The 19,675-nt window shown below is 38.4% G+C and overlaps 1 protein-coding gene across 3 annotated transcripts in view; it reads right to left on the reverse strand.

Moving 5' to 3' along the window:
• AASS (aminoadipate-semialdehyde synthase) overlaps positions 1-19,675 on the reverse strand; it is a 67,633-nt gene that overhangs the window by 43,780 nt on the left and 4,178 nt on the right. For 2 of the 3 annotated variants that reach the window (XM_068549375.1, XM_068549377.1), the window contains exons 2-9: positions 14,087-14,308; positions 10,807-10,983; positions 7,976-8,060; positions 5,036-5,103; positions 4,780-4,926; positions 3,781-3,859; positions 3,523-3,650; positions 1,962-2,110 (exon numbers count right to left, since the gene is read on the reverse strand). In XM_068549375.1, coding sequence (XP_068405476.1) covers positions 1,962-2,110; positions 3,523-3,650; positions 3,781-3,859; positions 4,780-4,926; positions 5,036-5,103; positions 7,976-8,060; positions 10,807-10,983; positions 14,087-14,293 — 1,040 coding nt within the window. In that variant the 5' untranslated portion in view covers positions 14,294-14,308. The remainder of the gene's footprint in view (positions 1-1,961; positions 2,111-3,522; positions 3,651-3,780; positions 3,860-4,779; positions 4,927-5,035; positions 5,104-7,975; positions 8,061-10,806; positions 10,984-14,086; positions 14,309-19,675) is intronic. The other variant, XM_068549378.1, reaches the window with a different exon arrangement.

Genomic DNA, 19,675 nt, shown 5'->3' on the forward strand with positions numbered 1-19,675 from the left:
ACTGGTTCACTTTGCTGTACAGCAGAAACAACACAACATTGTAAATCAACTATACTCCAATAAAAAAGAAAAAAAAAATCCTTCCCTAGAGAAATCATTGACAACAGCCTAAAGTTAAGCTAGTTAGCCAACTTTAAATAACTTAGGAAGTTCGACTACACTACCTCCACTCTGCTTAGTAATACATAATTTTACGTGCTATTACACAGAAATCTCTGGAATTATGAATAAAAGTCTCAGCCCAGGATTCGAAATCCTTTTGAGGTCGACCACAATTTTCCTGCCCAATCTGTAATTTCCACTTGCTCATATAAACCCTATACTAGGGCTGCACTGTCCCACTCACTGTCTTAAACTGTGCTTCGGTGGCTCCATGTTTATCAAGCAGCAATCCTATCACTTGAAATCCTTGTTCTCCTCGCTCCTTCCTAGAGACTTTGCTGAGCCCATGCTCCCACTTTCTTCTAAACTCTTGCGATATTGATTGCTCCTAGCATTCCTTTGGAATTTAATTGATGCCAGCTACATGCCTGAGGGTAGCAACCACATTTTTTCTTTATCTCTCAGCTTAGCAGAGTGCCAGGAAGACCAGGAGTTCCACAAATATTTATTTATTAACTAATTCATTCAACATTTAGTAATTATTTGAATGAATATTATATGTCAAACAATGTACTGGATACCTGTGGCCAAAACAAATAGGGCCCCTATCCTTAAGGAGATTAAGTTCTAGTAAGTTCTAGTAAGGCAGGAAAAATCATAAACACAGGAAAATAAAAATCATAAACACATGAATTTCAGGGAAAAATATAGTAACAGACTGAAGAGCGATGGGAATGGAGAAGCAAGAGAAGACCTCTCTAAGAAGCTTACTTTTGAGCTACGTGGGGCGTCACATAAGAGAAGAGAATTTCAAGAAGGAGGGAAGGAAATAGACTCACAAACATAGAAAACAAACATATGGTTACCAAAGCGCAAAGGGGGGGAGGGAGGGATAAATGAGGAGCTTGGGATTAACAGATACACACTACTATATATAAAATGGATAAAAAATGAGGACCTACTGTATAGCACAGGGAACTATGTTCAGTATCTTATAATAACCTATAATGGAAAAGAATCTGAAAAAGGAAAATATGTATATATATGTATATATATATATGTAACTAAATCACTGTGCTGTACACCTGAAACTAACACGGCATCGCAAATCAACTATACTTCAATTAAAAAAAAATAAACTTGCTCCCTAGAGCAAACAAACAAAAAAAAAAAGGAAAAAGAAACCTTGCAATCTCAGTTATCCCAAACATGTTATCATCAAGTCCAGCTGATCACTTAACACAGTTAAGCCCAGAACACTTTTTCTAACTTTCGGGATGTCACCTTATACATATATATATAACTGAATCACTTTGCTGTACACCTGAAACTAACAACATTGTAAATCAACTATACTTTGATTAAAAGAAAAAAAAAGGAGGGAAGGTTAACTGTCAAATATTTCCAAGTGGGCTTCCCTGATGGCGCAGTGGTTGAGAATCTGCCTGCCAATGTAGGGGACACGGGTTCGACCCCTGGTCTGGGAGGATCCCACATGCCGCGGAGCAACTAGGCCCGTGAGCCACAACTACTGAGCCTGCGCGTCTGGAGCCTGTGCCCCGCAACAAGAGAGGCCGCGATAGTGAGAGGCCCGCACACCGCGATGAAGAGTGGTCCCCGCTTGCCGCAACTAGAGAAAGCCCTCGCACAGAAACGAAGACCCAACACAGCCATAAATAAATAAATAAATAAATAAATAAATAAAATTAAAAAAAAAAAAAATTTCCAAGAGATTAAATAAGATAAGGCAGACAACCGGTTATTAATAGTCAAGTCCTGTGCTATGTGGGTCCCCTATGTGTGATACCCTCACAGTGGGCCTTGCTGCTGAAAACTGCCATCATTGCTGAAGTCCTTACTTGTGCGGCAATGCAGGGCAGCCTTCAACACCAGCAGCTGAGGACTTGCCTGGGGCCAGGAGACTCTGAGCATCTTGGCGGGTTAGTAGGCGGGGGGTGTTTTGTTCCCAGTAGATTCCATTAATTAAACAAGTTGTATAGGGTGCAATCTGTAAAGCAAATTCCAAGGTGAGCGAGATAGGAAATAGCCTTTTTCAAAGCAGTGTGCTGAAAGAGAGCTATCAGTAAAGTTCATGAGAAATAATTTAACGTTATTTCTAATTGACTTTGTTATTTGCCAAGCCAGTGGTCACCTTTCGAAGCAAAGACAATAAATACCCACCCAGATTTCAGTGGAGAATTACCTCATTATAGAAAAATATATGAATATAAATACATGAATATTTGTGTTCTATAATGCCTTGCATAGCCAAGAAAAAGGAAATAACAGAAGTTCAAGTGACCAAGTGCTCTATTTCCAGCTCAGCCTCTAGTAGCATGTGATCTAAAGCATGCTACCTTAACTTCTCTGGGCTCTGTTTTCCTTACCTGCCAGATGGGGATAATGCATACCCCATTCCTCAAAGGAATGCTGTGAAGATTAAATCAGATAACATCTGTAAGCTCCATGGGCAAATGTGCTACATGCATGCATACATGGTAACTAGGTCATTATAAGTTTTGGGATGCATCCAATCACCAGTATTTCTGTGATTGGGGAAGAGAAGGGATGGAAACTTACTACATTCAAAATTTTTCAATTTGAAACTAATTTTATGATTCCTGTTTCTCAAGCATCTCAAGCATTCTCAAGCCACAGGTAAAGAGTTCTTCTTCTATAATATGCTCTACATGCTATAACACTAAATTTCATACCAGAATCTTAAAATGTTATATTGTTCAAATACATTTAAAATTATTGAAAACATTCCTGTTCACAATTAGATGCATGCATTTTTTTGTTGGTTTATTTTGAGGAGGACTGTTGCATGACCAATGACTACAAAACACACAAATATATTATCCTTCTTATAAGATGAGACCAGTGTGTCCCCAGCAGAAGGATTTGAATTGGAAGTAACTTTTGTACAGTGGAGATGGGTCTTCTATAGCCATACTGTTTCACTCTTGTCCCCTGTAATCAATGGCATGTATTCCAAGATGGCTGGCTGAGGTTGATTGCAATTTGTGGCCATAGAAGGGATAGAACTATGTTGAGATCAACTCTCATAGACACTGTGGTTTCTCAACAGTACTAACTAATTCAGGGTAAATACAGAAAACAGTAACCCACAGGAAATGGTTTAGAGCAATTGGGCACATGCAGACCTGAAGGAGAAACAGAGTCAGTGAAGCAATGGGCATACCCATAGAAACCACCAAAGCCACGAAGCAAAGGCCACTCCAAACACCAAGAAAAGCCAACAACACCTAAGGACTACTCATAATACCCAAAGGACTCACAACAAGTCAATATGGAGAACTGAAAACCAATGTACACAATCACAATCTCTCTCCTTAAAAACAGCCTAACTATAGTGTATCATGAGCAACCAACTCAAAAGCTAGGTATGATACTCACATCAGTATTAAAACGGCTTATGTAGCGCTCAGGATATTTGTCATACTCTACAGGATCATATATACCATCTGTTTTCCTGACGAGATGATGATGGCGACTTAACACTGTCCCGTACACTTTTCTCAGGTCTTGCAGAGGAGAAAGAAATTAGTAAAGTGGGTCACAAATGATAAAGGTTTATGGTGATAAAATATTATAACACTGAAACTGTTAAAAACAGTAAGAGATACATACACTCGCCCTCCCCGCCCTCCCTACCTCCATTTTGGGAAACTTCTTTTAATTCATGCGGCTCCACATATTCACAAGGTAATTCATTGAAGATTTCTTGGGCTCCCTATAAATAATGCATGAGTGAAAATCTAAAAATCAATCAGAAAAGAGCCAATACGTTTTCCTGCAAAGGTTCCAACTCATTTTCCCCACAATTTTATAGCTCAACTTGCCCTGCCCTGCAACTGAGACCACAACACGGAAGCACAGATGAGCCTCTTGTATGCAGCCTGCAAACCAACTTTTATTCCCATTTAAACACCACTCATTGGACGGGGCTTTAATTTTTTTACTTAAAGTTATTCAGCATAGAAGCAAGGAGGTTTAGAACTGACAGTACAATAACAATATTTCTATTTAATTTTTGCTCCATTGCAGAAATTATTTCAAGTGGGGAAACTATATATTTCCTACTTATATCAGATGGCTATCTCACAGTATAATATAAATAGTGATGTCCTGTTTGTAAAATATTTTCGCTGAAGAAAGATCTATTTTGCAATTACAAGTTCCTCTAGGGGATCAAAAATACATTCTCGAAACTACCCCAGAAGGAAGAAAGTAACAATTGTAGTCTTGAGTTAAGCTTCTTAACATCTTTTGGCAAAACTCCAAATCTTGTAAAATTTACATCCTGGGGTCACTTCCAAATTTGGGGATATCTCAGTGATGGAGGTAAAATAGAGCACCCTAAGAATAGACCTTTACACAACAGGAGTTATCCCTCTAAAAAGAAAAAAAGAAAAGAAAAGAAAAAACATTCAAAGCCTCTGACAGCTTGGAATCAACTCAAAGCAAAGACACTAAGTTTGGACCAGTACTGCACTTTACTATGGGAAAAGTACATAGGTAAGAAAAGTACCAAGAACAGAATGCCCAGTCATGGAAAAGAAGGGCTCTGAAATGCACACAAAATGCCCACATCCTTTGGGTTAGTGTCAGAGTTTCAGACTGCTTTACAGAAAGAAGACAGTTGGAACTTACCTTAGATACATTACCAGTCCCCGTGAACACAAATGTTAAGGGCCCTATCGACTTTGGCATCAAACCCAGAGATATTTCGTAGCCAGCGTCTCGGACAGCTTGCACAGCCTGACTGCTGTTCCTGTAGTTATGAGCCATGCCAATGTGCTGCAAGCAAGCACACATGGGCCACATTAGTCGACCACCTGAGACGTGTTTCTATTCTTAAAATGTGACACGCGTTTACAAAAAAAAATAGACACAATAAACATCTCACCATAAAAGGTGTGTGATGTCCCAAAGCAAGGAGCCTTAAACCCATTCCGTGTAAAATGTTGATCATCCCTGTTGCAGAATCAGACCAACAGAAAGACCATTAGTTGGGAGGAGTTGAACCTGTTCTCTCTACCTGTTCTCCAACCTGCTCCGTGCTCTGAGGAAGCACAGACCACAGCATCTCAGATTTGGAAGGGGCCCCAGCAGTCATCTTCTCCACCCCCTCAACTTTCTGCCATCGAAAGTGTTAAGCCAGCTGCACCCCGACCTGTCCCCTCCACATCCAATCCTGCTGAAACGGAAAGAGCGCCCCTCTTTTTCTCTAAGGTTCATCTCTCCACCTTTGCTCCAGATCCCATCCTTTCCTGTCTCTCTCAGGAATTTACTCTTGAATTATGTCCTCTCTCTATCCCTCTCTATTGGTTCATCCTTATCAACATTTAAACACGCCTCCATTTCTCTCATACCAAAAACAAATGAATAAGCAAAAACGAAGTCACCATTAACCCTATGGCCCCTCCCCCCGCACCATTTCAGTGACCTACACGGCTAAACTCGGTGGACACTTTTCAGATCTTGACTTACTTGTCAGAGGTATCTGGCAATGTAGAGCCCCTCTTTGTTGGGACTCTCTTCCCTCAGCTTGCCTGGCTTGAACATTTTCACCCTACATTTCTGCAGGCTACTCTTCCCATGCCCATTCCTTTAATATTAGTGCCCCTTGCCCTTTGCTTAATATTGTTCACCCTCAGGATTCTGTCCCAGGCTCTATTCTCTCCAATCTCTACATTTTTCCCTTACCTAATCTCATCCATTCCTAAATTTCAAGTACTCTCTGTATGATGCTGACTCCAAGTCTGTATCTCTAACGCAGGTATTTTATTTCAAGACCCAACCAACCACCTTACGGATTTCTCAATCTGGATGTCCTTCACAGAGCAGAAACTTAGCATGCCTGGAACGAAGACCTCAGTATCCATTCTCCCCTTTTCCGGAAGGGAACTTTCCCTCTCCACATCCCTGACCAATTTTCTTTGACCTTTTTTCTGATGTCAACCTTTAAAGGAATAATTTATATACAACAAATCACACCAATTTAAAGTCTATAGTTTGATAACTGTTAACAAATGTACACACCCATATTACCACCAACATAACCAAAATACAGAATATTCCCATCACTCCAGTCAATCCTCCCCAAACTTTGGCCCCAAACAACTACTGATTTTATTTCTGTCTGTATAGATTAGGTTCTTCTACAGTTGCATACAAATAAAATTTTAAGTATTTACTCTTCTTTGTGTGTCTGCTTTTACTCAGGAAAATGTTTTTGAGATTCATGCATACTTTGTGTGTATAAGTAGTTTGCTTCTTTTTATTGCTGAGGAGTGTTCCATTCTGTGGATGTACCACAGTTTATTTATCCATTCCTCTGCTGATTGTCTGGGCTATTATGAATGAAGCTACTATAAATAATTCTTTACAAAAAATAATTTGTTTCTCTTGATAAATGCCTATGAGTGGAATTTATTTTGTACATTGATATGCAAGTGTTTTATTTCTTCTTGAGATGTGTCTTTCAAGGATTTGCCTATTTTATCAACGTTGTCAAATTTATTGGCTTATTCATAATATTCCCTTATCATTTTTAATATCTGTGACATATATATAGTGACTATTCCTCTTGTATTCCTAAAATTGGTAAAAGTGGCTTCTCTCTCTTTTTTTAAAAATCAATCTAACTGGAGGTTTATCAATTTTATTGATTATTTTTTTAAAAAAAGAACTGGCTTTTGATTTTTATTTTATTATTTTTTTAAAAAAAGAACTGGCTCTATTATTTTCCTGTTTTAATTTAATTGATGCTCCCTCCTATCAATATTATTCCCTTCCTTCTATTTGCTTTGGGTTAATTTATTCTTCATTTTCTAGCTTCTTCTGATGGAAGTTTAGATTACTAATTTAAGAACTTTCTTCTTTTCTAATAAAAGCATTAAATGCTATAAATTTCCTTCTAAGCACCACTTTACCTGCATTCCACAAATTTTGGTGTGCTGTGTTTTAAATTTTCATTCCATTCAAAATATTTTCTAATTTTTCCCGTGATGTCTTCTGGACTCATGGGTTATGCAAAAATACATTGTTTATCTTCCAAATATTTGGAAATTTTCTATATATCTTTGTATTATAATTCCAAAATCAATTTTATTATAGTCAGAGCACATACTCTATGATTTCAGACCTTTTAAATTTATTACAAATTGTTTTGTGACCTAGCATATGGACCATCTGGATGAACGTTCCACATGAAAGGAGTGTGTATTCTATTCTGCAAGTTGCTGGGTGGAGTGCTGGGTGCTCAAGAACTTTCACTGATGTCAGGGCGGTTGATAGTGTTTTGTGTCCTCTATCCCTACAAATTTTCTGTCTACTTATTCTGACAATTACACACCTTCAAGTAGTCTAATCTGATATAGAGTTATAACATGGGGTGTTTCTCAACCAAAGATGGTTCAAAGTACTAACTGGGACAAAAATCAAGTGCTGTTTTTCCCCAGACTCCAGCTTGTATCCTTGCTAGACTGCCCCTCTGTTGGTTCCTGTGACCGTACCTCTTCCCCCTCTTTTACCCTTTCTTCCATTCCTCAATTTCTCATCACCAAACTGACCTCTCTTTCCAGTCTTCCAAACAGTAAAAATTCAGAGCGTAAGCATAGGTGTTGTCCTTCTCCCTGCTCTCTTTTTCTTAATTTTTGTAATAAATATAGTTTCATGATTTTATTTTATTCCCCTGATATCCATCACCCTTAGTCGCACCCCCATGCTTATTTTTATTGGTGGAAATGAACACTCCCAACCCCTTGCCACAGAAAAGAGAAAACACGGTTACTCCCCAGGCAAATTTAGAAAATGGGTGATGTAACAGCCCTGGCATACCTACCTGCCACACCTGCCCACTGTCCAAACGCCACTACCCGTATTCCTCTATGATCCACCATTTTCTCATAATCAATAAGTCGGATTTCCTGAAGAAACAATAAAAAATTTCTCAACCAGACCCATCCAGCTTAATTTGAATGAGTACAACACATATATGAGCAAGTGATTATTTCCCATTATTCCCTCATAAAATATATCTTGACTTGCTAGGTGCATCATGCAATATTTAGAAAATGCTGGGTCACAAACCAAAGATAGGTCTGTGATGAGAGATGAAGGAATGGTCCTAGCAGGGTGCTAACACCCCTTGATGGTAGGCAATGAAATAACAAAGGCATGATTTCTTTTCACTTTTAGCCCAGCACCATTGACAAATATATCCACATACTGCCCCCACTCATCCTCACATCCTTCCCTCTAGTCTCAAAAAAAACAAGTCTTTCCTGAGACTAATCCCTGTGAGCTAGATGCCAGCTTTATTCTATGTCCTCCAAGACCGCTCAAACTTTTTCTTTCTTTTCTTTCTTCCTTCTTTACAGTGTTCCTTTCCCTCAGCCATTCTAAATACACCCAGGTCTCTCTTCTACTTTAAAAATAACAACTATACTCCCTCTCAAGTCCATACACACAAATCTATCTCATTCTCTCTCTCTCTCTCTTTCTCTCTCTCCTTCTGTCTCTCTTAGTATCTCTCTGTTTCTCTGTCTCTCTCTTTTTTTTCTCTCTCTAGCCTTTCACAAGCAAACTTTATTTTAAAAGTAGTACAAGCTGCCTGTTCTTCACTTCCTCACCTTCACTAAAATCTTGTCCTTCCTCTTTCCTTGGGAATCTTCCCTCTCTTGGAAATGTCCTATTAATTCATGTTTCAAAACTGCTGACACATTGGAATTATAGAATGTTTTAAATAGTCTATTTCCTCAAAGATGATATAATTTTTTCCATGTGCTTGGATTTAAGAATATTTAATATTAATCCAACTCCAAGTAATTTGTTACAAAATGTTGCCCAAAAGCAGCCCTGCTGGGTCTGTTTTCATTAATTTTCTCGAAATGAATGAAACTTCATATAACCAAAAAGAAAAATGTTTCTAAAGTACTTTTTGAGGTGTTTTATCTACTGAAAGTGAAACATTCTTCTTATAATATTATTTCCTTGAATTACTTTTTGAATTGGTTCTTATGAAACACTGTAAATTAACTACAGTGTCTGTTTAGTGAATCTGAAATGAGTAGGAATGTATTCTATACGCTTATGTAAAATACATTTTCCTCCATTACTTTTACTGTTTGTGAAACTCTCCTGTCCTCTACCTATGGTCAGATTCAAGTCTAGTTTCTAATGTTCTAACATCCTTACCCCAGGACTTAGACCTTGGACTTCTCCATCTACACTCACTCCTTACCCTCATCCAGTCTCACGGCTTTAGATACCATCTAGTCTCTGACAACTGAAAAATGTGTATCTGGAGAAGCTGCCCTCCTGAGCTACAGACTCACATCCAATGGCCCACTCAGCATCTCCCCTTACACATCTAATGGGCAAATTAAACTCGACAGGCCCTAAGCTCAAATCTTGATCCTCCCATCCAAGCCTGCTCCTCGTGCAGTAGCATCATGTCAATCTAAGGCAACGCCTTTAAGTTACTCAAACCAAATTCTTGGAGTCACCTCTGACTCCTCTCTTTCCCTCATAGTGCACATTCATTTCATCCATGGATCCTGTAGGATCAGATCTCTAAAATACATCCAAGATCTGTCCATGTGTCACGACCTCCATTCCCGCCGCCCTCAACATCATTTGTAGCCTAGCATCTGGACTAGTCTAGACTAACAATCTTCTTACCAGTTTTGCTCTCCTTCTCCCGCCTCCAACTTTTATTCACAGAGCAGGCAGAATAAGCATTTTAGAATATGATTAACTCTAGTCCTCCATTCAAAAAGACTGTCTGTCGGGCTTTTGCACTACTATTCTCTCAGGTTGGAAGGCTTTTCCCAGATGGATATGGCTTGATCCTTTGCCTCTTTCAAATTTTTGCTCAATGCCAATATTGCAATGAGGCACTCCCTGATCATCCTATTTCAAGTAGCGTTATCACCTCCCCCAGCGCCCAGCACTCCTTTTTTTCTTCTGTATTATATTTATCTCCATTACACATATCGCCAAGCGACATATGAGGTGTTGTTTATTTATTCTAGTGTCTCCTCGCACTAGACTGTAAGCTATATTCATTGCAGTGATCAGCGTCAGACACATTGTAGGCACTTGGTAAATACTTGTTGAGTGAATACTCTGTATTTTAAATAGACGATAGTTTTTCCACAGTATTTATATCTCAAAAAAAGTTTCTTTTCCTAATGAATGTTAATAAATGTAAAAATAGTTTCCAGTACAGTTCTGGTACTACAGAGCTGTGCAGCCTCAGTCAAGTCACTTCACCTCTCTGGGCTCCATTTGAAAAATTAGGGTGGTAAGTTATATGATCCCTGAGGTTCCTTTTAGCTCTAAACTTCTACTTGCTAATATTTGAACTATTAACCTTATAACTTAATAATCATTTGGAGCAAATGCTTCTATCATTCTTCCCATTTCAGAATACAAAGGAATGAAATGTGTTTGGTTCCTCTTATCACAAACTCCAAACTTGCCCAGCAGAGCAGCCCGAAGAGCAGCAGAACTATTCAAGCACTAACTGCAGATCACCTCTCCTACTGAGGTGAATACGTGATGTATTTTCCAGATGCTGAAAGAAAACTGAAACTCCACTTGACAGTTAAAAGTTAAAAAAACTACATGCTTCTATGTTAACATTTATGAATATTGGCCACTAATTACCTGTTTTAGGATCTCATCCAACAAACCCATATTGGCCTCCTGAGCCTTTATGGTGTGGGAGAAGAATGCATAGGTCTTCTTAGGCATTAATCTTTCCTCTGGGGGTCTTTTAACTCCCAAAATTAAACAAGCTTCAGAAATATCCTCCTGAAGAATGCCACCAGCTTTGACATATTCCTGGGAATGTAATTTTGATTAAAAGTTATTCTCCTGATTTGTTGTATTCATATTTTCTTTAATAAATAAATGTAGCAGTTAAAGTCACAACCTTTTGAAGGAAAAAAATATAAGGAACAAATAATAGAAAAACTACTTCTAATATTCTTACTTGTTGGCTAAAGATCAATCTAACATGTTTGACTTTTGTACCAAAAACAAAAAATTAGAAAATTCAGCACATACTTTAAGCTAAGAACAGTTAATAGTTTGACCATAACCGCTAGCACATGTGATTTAAATATACATGTGAAATGTATATTTTGTACCAACAATGCCCTGAAACATTAAATGCTAAATGGTAATTTATTACTCAGGTATACTTTTAAAGGAAAGACGTATCTGCAATATTTTCTTTTCTTTTTTTTTTTTTTTTGTTGTTCAGTTAGTATTTATTACTTCCCTACTCTGTTCCGTGGACTGTGCTAGAGATGGGATAGTACACAAAGAAACAGAGACAAGATCTCTCCTGTAAAGGAGCTCACAAAATATTGCAAAAAGAAGTCAGAGGCACAGTGCATGAGGCTGAATTCAAAAGAACATTATGAGTAGCATAATCTAAGTGATATATTAATTTAATGGATATTGAGATAACTCCCAGGTGAGATGATCAAGGAAATGTGGAAATTTAAATTAATCTAAAAGGGTGGGTAGGATTTGGAGGGATGGAGATGGGAAATACAAGGTGGTAATATCAGTAAGAGGTATTGAAGGAATATATACAAATATGGAGACGGGAAAATAAGGAAATGTTTAGGGCATAATAAGTGAATCAATTTAGAAAAATAGACTGAATATTATCATGGTGAATATGAGCTTTATTGGATAAAAATAATCATTGATATTTATTAATAAATTACTATGTGCTTTGCTAAGCTCTTTGGGTGAATTATCTCATTTAATTCTCAAAACTCCCATGAGGTAGGTACAATTATTATCCCTATTTTATCAATGGGAAACCTGAGTCTTACACATTAAACTGAGATTTCAGAGCTAGTACATGCAGGCAATAGACAATCACTTCAGATTTTTAAATAAAGGGGTAGCATGATCCAGGCAGAATTTTTAAAGCATCTTAGGTGGCAGTTGAATAAAATGAAGATAGGGCTTCCCTGGCATTGCGGTGGTTAAGAATCCGCCTGCCAATGCAGTGGGCACGGGTTTGAGCCCTGGTCCGGGAAGATCCCACATGCCGCAGAGCAACTAAGCCCATGAGCCACAACTACTGAGCCTGCGCTCTAGAGCCCGTGAGCCACAGATGCTGAGCCCACATGCCACAACTACTAAGCATACGGTCTAGAGCTCACACTCCACAACAAGAGAAGCCACGGCAATGAGAAGCTCACGCACCGCAACAAAGAGTAGCCCCCGCTCACCGCAACTAGAGAAAGCCAGCACGCAGCAACGAAGACCCAATGCAGCCAAAAATAAATAAATTTAAGAAAAAAAAAATGAAGATAAATCTAGTTAGGAATCTACTTCAAAGGAAAGTACAAATGAATAGGAAAGAAAGTAAAAGAATGAACATATGGTTCATACCTGGTTTCTCTGAACAATCTATTTGCCCAGTTATAGTAGACTGGTTAAACAAATCGTGATAAATAATGGAGTAATTATAGCAGCCATTAAATAGAATGAAGCTGATCTCTATGAACTGACATGAAGTGATTTCCAGGATATACCGTAGAACAAAGCAAGGTGCAAAAGAGTATATACGGTATACAACGTTCTGTATAAGATTGAAGGGAAAATAAGAAAACACATACATACACACACATACACATATGCTTATTTTTGCAAGAAGAAACACAGGAATGATAGATCAGAAATAATAATGAAAACAGTAACCTATAGGGTGGGTGGGAATGGGATGTAAGGGATTAAGATGAGAGCAAGACTTCTCTGTGTTGCATCTTTTTATACAGTTTTAATCTTTGAAGCTTGTAAATGTTTAACTTATTTGAAAAATAAAATTAAATCAAAAAGGATTTAAAGCAAATATTAAAATGTAATAGAAACAAAAATAAATCCAACTGGATATCACATTGACATGTAACCACAGAGAAAAACTAATTCAGATATCTTTTGAACACAGCACTCTGAATATTCTTTGTGGGATGTATTCTAAAGGCCAAAAAAAAATTCTTCTAAGAAATATTAAATTCCATTCAATATTCTCTTATTGAGGTATAAGTAACATTATATTAGTTTCAGGTGTACACCTAAATGATTCGACACGTGTATATATTGCAAAATGATCACCACAATAAGCCTAGTTAACCATAAGCCCAGTACTGTTCTAGATTAAAAGAACTAAAGATACATAATAATGAATACAATGAACCTTAATTAAGCCTTGATTAAAATAAAAACCATAAAAGACATTTGAGACAATGGGGAATTTGAAATGTGAGATGTGAGATGATATTGTGGAATTATTAATTTCTTAGGTGTGAAAATGATACAGTGGTTACGTAGGAAGATGATTTATTCCTAGGAAATGTATACTGAAGCATTTAGAAATAAAGTGGCACTGTCTGCAGCATATTTTCAAATGGCTCAGGAAAGAAAAAACACGTGCATGTATCTAAAATAAAAATAAAAGTCAAACCTGTGTCATGAGATTATTGTGAAGAATGAACAGAATGATGAATATGAGGGGCTTCACCTGGTGGCTGGCAAGGTAAACACTCATGAACAAACTCTACTCAGTGAAGCATTTCCTGCAGACATTTGTCCTTCCAGTCCTAGAACCAGGGTGACACATGAAGGAGAGAATGACTGAAGGACGTCATCTCCTAAAAGCAATGCTTTTATCCCTCAGCTGGAAGAAAGCATGGGATGGGGCGAAAATAACACTTATTGGCTAAATTCTGGGCTCAAGAAAGGATTCTAACTAGAAATCTCATAACTATATAATCTCATTATAACCGAAGTCAAGAAATATTGTCACGTGGTCTTTAAGCGACACTAGCAAACATTTTATTTTCACTCAGATGCTCCCTATTTTTCATACGCAGGGTCATTTCAGTCCCACCTATTTTAAAAAATTGGAACTATTTACCTTATCGTGAATGGCCCGCCGATTGGAAGGCTGTATTAAGACCTTGTACCCCAGATTGGTGATCCCTTTGATGTGCCGGGGAGCCAGGGGAGCCCGCCTCTCCCAGGCGTTCACATCCTCCCGCCTCAACGCCATCACCGCCTTGTAGTGAAGCCTGGAGAGGTTGAGGCCCAGCCTGCCCAGTTTAGTCCTAGGTACTCGCAGCATCTTGAAACCTGGTGACTGGAAAGAAATTGTTAGAGCAGGACAACGAAAGGCAAGAAGGCTCACAGGTCAGTTCTGGTCTCCTGAGAAATCTGCTGTAAAATCCAACCAACTCAGGTGATAACAGATTCAAGATGAAGAAGGGAGAGGGAAAACCTGGATGATATGATGATAATTTGCTGGTCATTTGGATACTGTTCCTTTACCCAAACAAACCCAAACTTCTACAAATGAAGTTACTTCCAAAAAAAAAAAAATGTCCCAAGCAACTTATGGGACACTAATCAATATCTGCTAAGCTGAAATCATTTTTTTTTAATGTCTGTTTTATCAAACACATTCAGCACAAAAGTTTTAAGCAAGTTAATCTACAATGCAAATACAGGAAGATAATTTATGCCAATTTTGATGACATAAAGTTTAGAATCCTTTCATAATGTACAAGATCCTTGACAATCTAGCTCCAACCTCTTTCGAGTTTCATCTCTGACCATTTCCTAATCTAGTTCTACTCAAAGTGTGTTTTACAGCCTGTTGTCAGTCAGTGAACTGCTTTGTACTGGTCCACAATGAGATATGTACAGAAATAGAAAGTAAGCACTTAGAAACCTTTATATGACAGGATCATTTTTCTAGTAATTCATTGGTATCGAATTTTATAAAAGCATTGGTCCTGGCAGATTGGAAATTTAAGAAAACAAAACAAACAAACAAACATGTTTTTCACCACAGGTGTTAGAAGCTGAAGAAGCACCTGACAACCCCAGCCTCGCTTCACTGACCCTGTTGTTGCTCTAAACATTCTCTTTCCAGGCTTCCCTGGTGGCGCAGTGGTTAAGAATCCGCCTGCCAATGCAGGGCACACGGGTTCGAGCCCTGGTCCAGGAAGATCCCACATGTCGCGGAGCAACTAGGCCCATGCGCCACAACTACTGAGCCTGCACTCTAGAGCCCGTGAGCCACAACTACTGAGCCCGCGGGCTACAACTACTGAAGCCCACGCGTCTAGAGCCCGTGCTCCGCAACAAGAGAAGCCACCGCAATGAGAAGCCCGTGCACCGCAACAGAGTAGCCCACGCTCACAGCAACTAGAGGAAGCCCGCGCACAGCAACGAAGACCCAACACAGCCAAAAAGAAAAAAAAAACCATGCTCTTCCCCTTTCCAGAGTTTCCTCTACCAGACCACCTCCCCCTGCTATTATATTAAACCCACACCTGTCTCAGTTTTCTGCTATTCCAGATTGTGTAACTCTATTCATTAATTCAATTAAGAAATATTTACAAGAGGCTTACTATGTGTCAGCACAGCATAAATTTTACAGAAAATTTTAAAGCACAAGTATCAAACAGTATTCTGTGCCTCTTCAAATGGTTACATAAATTTAGTAGTCAGAAGTCATTTCAGACGATAATTTGCTGGTCATTTGGATGCTGAACCTTAGTTTTCTATGTTTAAGGTTGGCATCAAAATATAGAGACTAAATGATTTTACATCTTCTAGAAATTCCCTAGCATATAGCACAATTCTTATGGAACACATTTCTGTTACATCAGACTACAATCTCTAAATCAGACCCACCTTATAGACAGGGAAGTTTTGTCCAACAATGGAATGTACAAGTACTATTTCCTGGGGGCAAACTACTTATCACCCTAGATAGAAAACTTGTAGGATAACTCACAACACAGACTAAAAGAATAAAGCAAACAGCAAAGAGTCCGGCTAAGAAGGCTTTAGGAAGAAAAGGGGCAGGGAGAGAAAACACTGCACACAGCAAATGAACATGCCGATCATGAGTTCAGGCTAACTCTTACTCAGGCCAAAATACGGATGATCGACATTGCAGTAAAAGTCTGTTATATACTTTATCTAACTTTTTGGTTTACTTATATAGTTTCGTTTTTAAAAGAGACTATGCTAAGCCCAAATCCAAGCCCAAGCCCATAACATTTATTCTCCCCCAAGCCAAAGGAAAATCTGCAACGTCCCATAGAACTTGAATCCCTATGTTTGTAAATGAAATCAATTCCAAAGACAAATGAGTCTTCTAAACACACTGAGAAGCCCAGAAAATGGTCCCATCTTCCCAGCAGGGGCTGCATCTCACATACCATAGTTGACCAAGTGACCCTAATCCTCTATACTTAGTAGCAGTTCTTGGCACAAAGATTAGGAAACATATCCAAATAATTCAGTCTCCCTCCTCAGCCCAAGCCTGATTTATAACCACAGCTTCCCCTTTCTCAGCAACACTCCCTCCTCCTCCTCTTCCTCCTTCTCCTCCTCCACACCTCCTTTGCCTGGAGTCGGGGGTACAGCGTGGGAGGAGAGACATAAACACACACACTCATGTAATACACACATACACGTTTGCAGAGGCAGACCTTCCTCGGGACCTAGGAAAGGAAAGTAGCAGGCAGAGGCTGGCCTTCTGCGTTTTATTTGGGAAGCTACTTTCACTTTCACTTTTTGTAGGGAATTCTTGAATCACAATTCCTGACACTTTGTTTTTAAAGAAATAGAACAATAGTTACCATTGATTTAACATTATATGCCAAACACTATGCTGAGCGCTTTACAGACACTATTTCATTTCCTCCTTGAGAAAATCTTATTAAGTAGATACTATTATTAGCCCCATTTTACAGATGAAGAAACTGAAGTGAAATCCAACTAGAGCTGTTGCTTTTAAGCAGAAGCAGAATCCCTAGGTTAATATTCAACACTCAGGATTTTCTCTTCTTTGCCGAAGCCTGCAGATCCACACCTCGGACATCTGACATATGTTACTCCTGCCAGCTCAATTCAGAAATAAATCAGATCCATATGGCATATGATTAGTTCTCCCACAGCATGGGGTGCCTCCATCAACCCCTTTCTATGTGTCACCAAAAATCCTTCCTGAGTCCCTGCCAAGGTAAATTCTAAGTTTCTGGATGCTTAGAAAAAAGATGATTATAGCAGGTCTGATTATGTTAGTAATTGCTTGAACCTTGACACTTGGTCTCAGCATAGAACTTTCTGGGACCACCATTCATTTCATTCTCAGGTAATCAAGAAATATGTAACAGTGAGAATTTCTGAATTACTCTGAGGTATGGCACTGCAGGTGTCTGACATTTCATGGAAATGCCCAGGTGGGTTATTCTGGACTTCCCTGTCCTGTATTTCATGGGCTTTTCCAAGAATATCGGGACATAAATGTCATGTATATTTCTGGCAATGCCTTCAAGTGGAAGCAAGGCAGTAAGACTCCGGACTTATTCACTGGCTCAAGTGAGGTTACTTAACAGGGCTGCATGCTGATAACAGCCTCTGGCATGAGCAAGGAGAATGTGGAAAAGCAAGAGAAGGAAAGGAGAAGGAAAGGAAAGAGGAAAAATAAGGAGGAGGAAGAGGAGGTGAGAAATAAGGGGAGAAAGAGAAGTGTCACACAGTCAGGGTTGGAGAACAAGACCCTTTCCCTGACAATTTCTAAGCAGTCTTCCCTTCAACACATGAAGGGCCAATGTTTCAAATGGCATTAAAATAAAATTTAAAAAGATTCTTCTCTATGTTTTTGTAAAACAAGAATAGCACTACGGTATACCTTTTCACATACCTAGGATTGATTAGGAATTTGAAATGTCCCTAAAAGTCATAGGAATATTGCAGTGAATTGCACAGATGCACTGAGATAGGCGGACAATTAGTGGATGGAGTCCAACAATAGGAGAACATACTATATGATATCACCTTACCTCTTTCCCATTTTTTAATGGGGGGAAGACTTAAGAATTTATTTTAATTTACCTATTGTGCAGATTACCTACCTTTGTAATGCACACATGAGAATTGGGGTGGGAGGAGGAATATGCTTAATTGTTCTTGGTATTTTCTAACGTTTTCAAGAGAAATGAGGAAAAAAAATGGTCACTAGAGAAAAAGATAGAAGATAGATAGATAGACAGAGAGACAGACAGAGCTTGGCACTCCCTACATAACCCACTGTTTTCTTTCAGTGACCATGAAATAAACCACAGTCACTGTGTACATCATCACCCTAAATAACATGAAGGAACAAAAGATTTTGTGAGGTGAATTTATGAACGATTATATTTGAGGAAAAGCCACCTTCGATGGTAGAGGACCTCTTATGTAGTTAGGAAGGTCCTTTTAAATGACAAACAGACTGGTTTTTCTGTACAATTACATAGATTAATATAGTAGTAGCTAGTCATTTGTTTCTAGAATGAATATTTTTCTAATATTTTAATAAAAATATAATAAAAGCCAGACATTTCCTTGATGAGCTATAATTTGCCCATTGATTATGGGAGAAGTGTTTTGATTTTCTTTCTTTAATTAAAAATAAATTTGGGGTTACTTAAGGTATGCATAGCATGATGTTAGGTTCTTGTGAAGAAGCAGCAATCCAGTCCCCCATTCATTTTCATGAGATCCAACAGGAGCAGGATGAAACAATTTTATACGATTAAATGACGTCAATCAGTATCTGTTGGTGACTTATCCATCACTAATTATAGCTGAATATTAGAGTCAGAATGGATGGGACAAAAGATAATCTAAAACCAGATAATACAAATGAAGGTAGCGTGCCCCATATAAATATGGGATTTCCCATGTTTCATAAACAGCATTTTCCAAGCATCTATGGATGAATCATAATAAAACAGTCTGCTCTTTGGTTGGTATAACTTTTCAATGTAACTGGATTAGGTTACATTTATCTGTTATTGTTCAGGTAGTACTTATGCCAGAAAACAGTGTACTTGATTTGTGCTGGTTTTCACGGGTTAGCGTGGTAGGTGGATGAAGAAAGCTGAGATGTACAGAGAGCTTTTTATCCTTCCATCAAATGTTCAAAAATCCTTTAAGTCTCTTCAATCCTTTCCATACTATCAACCTAAACAGAAAACGATTTAAACCTACTAACCACCTACCAAAGCCAGAACAATGTGCAAGCAAATACAAGAGCTTAAGTACGAAAAAGAGTTAGGCTTGGCCCCTTCTCATTTCTGTTGCTTCCACTGAGACATGTAAAAAGGATTACGAATTCATTATTAAAGAAATTTTAAGGCCAAATCATCTATCTTCAGCCCCCAAAGTCAGAGATGCGCTCTTTGTCCTTATATTTTAGATCTTTGAAATAAATCCACTAGAACATAATTCAGTGACTCACACTAAAACCATCCAATCACATGGGGAGATTTCTCAATGCCAAGTTATTTGCAAATAATCAGGCATACATCTTGGTTAAATATTGAGACACTAAGGATGGAGTAGCCTTGAGTTGACTAAAATAAATAATGAGTGAGAAATGCAAATGATTTATATCCACACTTCCAGTTTATTCAAAAAATGCAAGTGTATTTAAAAAGCC

This window comes from Eschrichtius robustus, chromosome 8, assembly GCF_028021215.1.
Source record: "Eschrichtius robustus isolate mEscRob2 chromosome 8, mEscRob2.pri, whole genome shotgun sequence".
Taxonomy (NCBI): Eukaryota; Metazoa; Chordata; class Mammalia; order Artiodactyla; family Eschrichtiidae; genus Eschrichtius; species Eschrichtius robustus.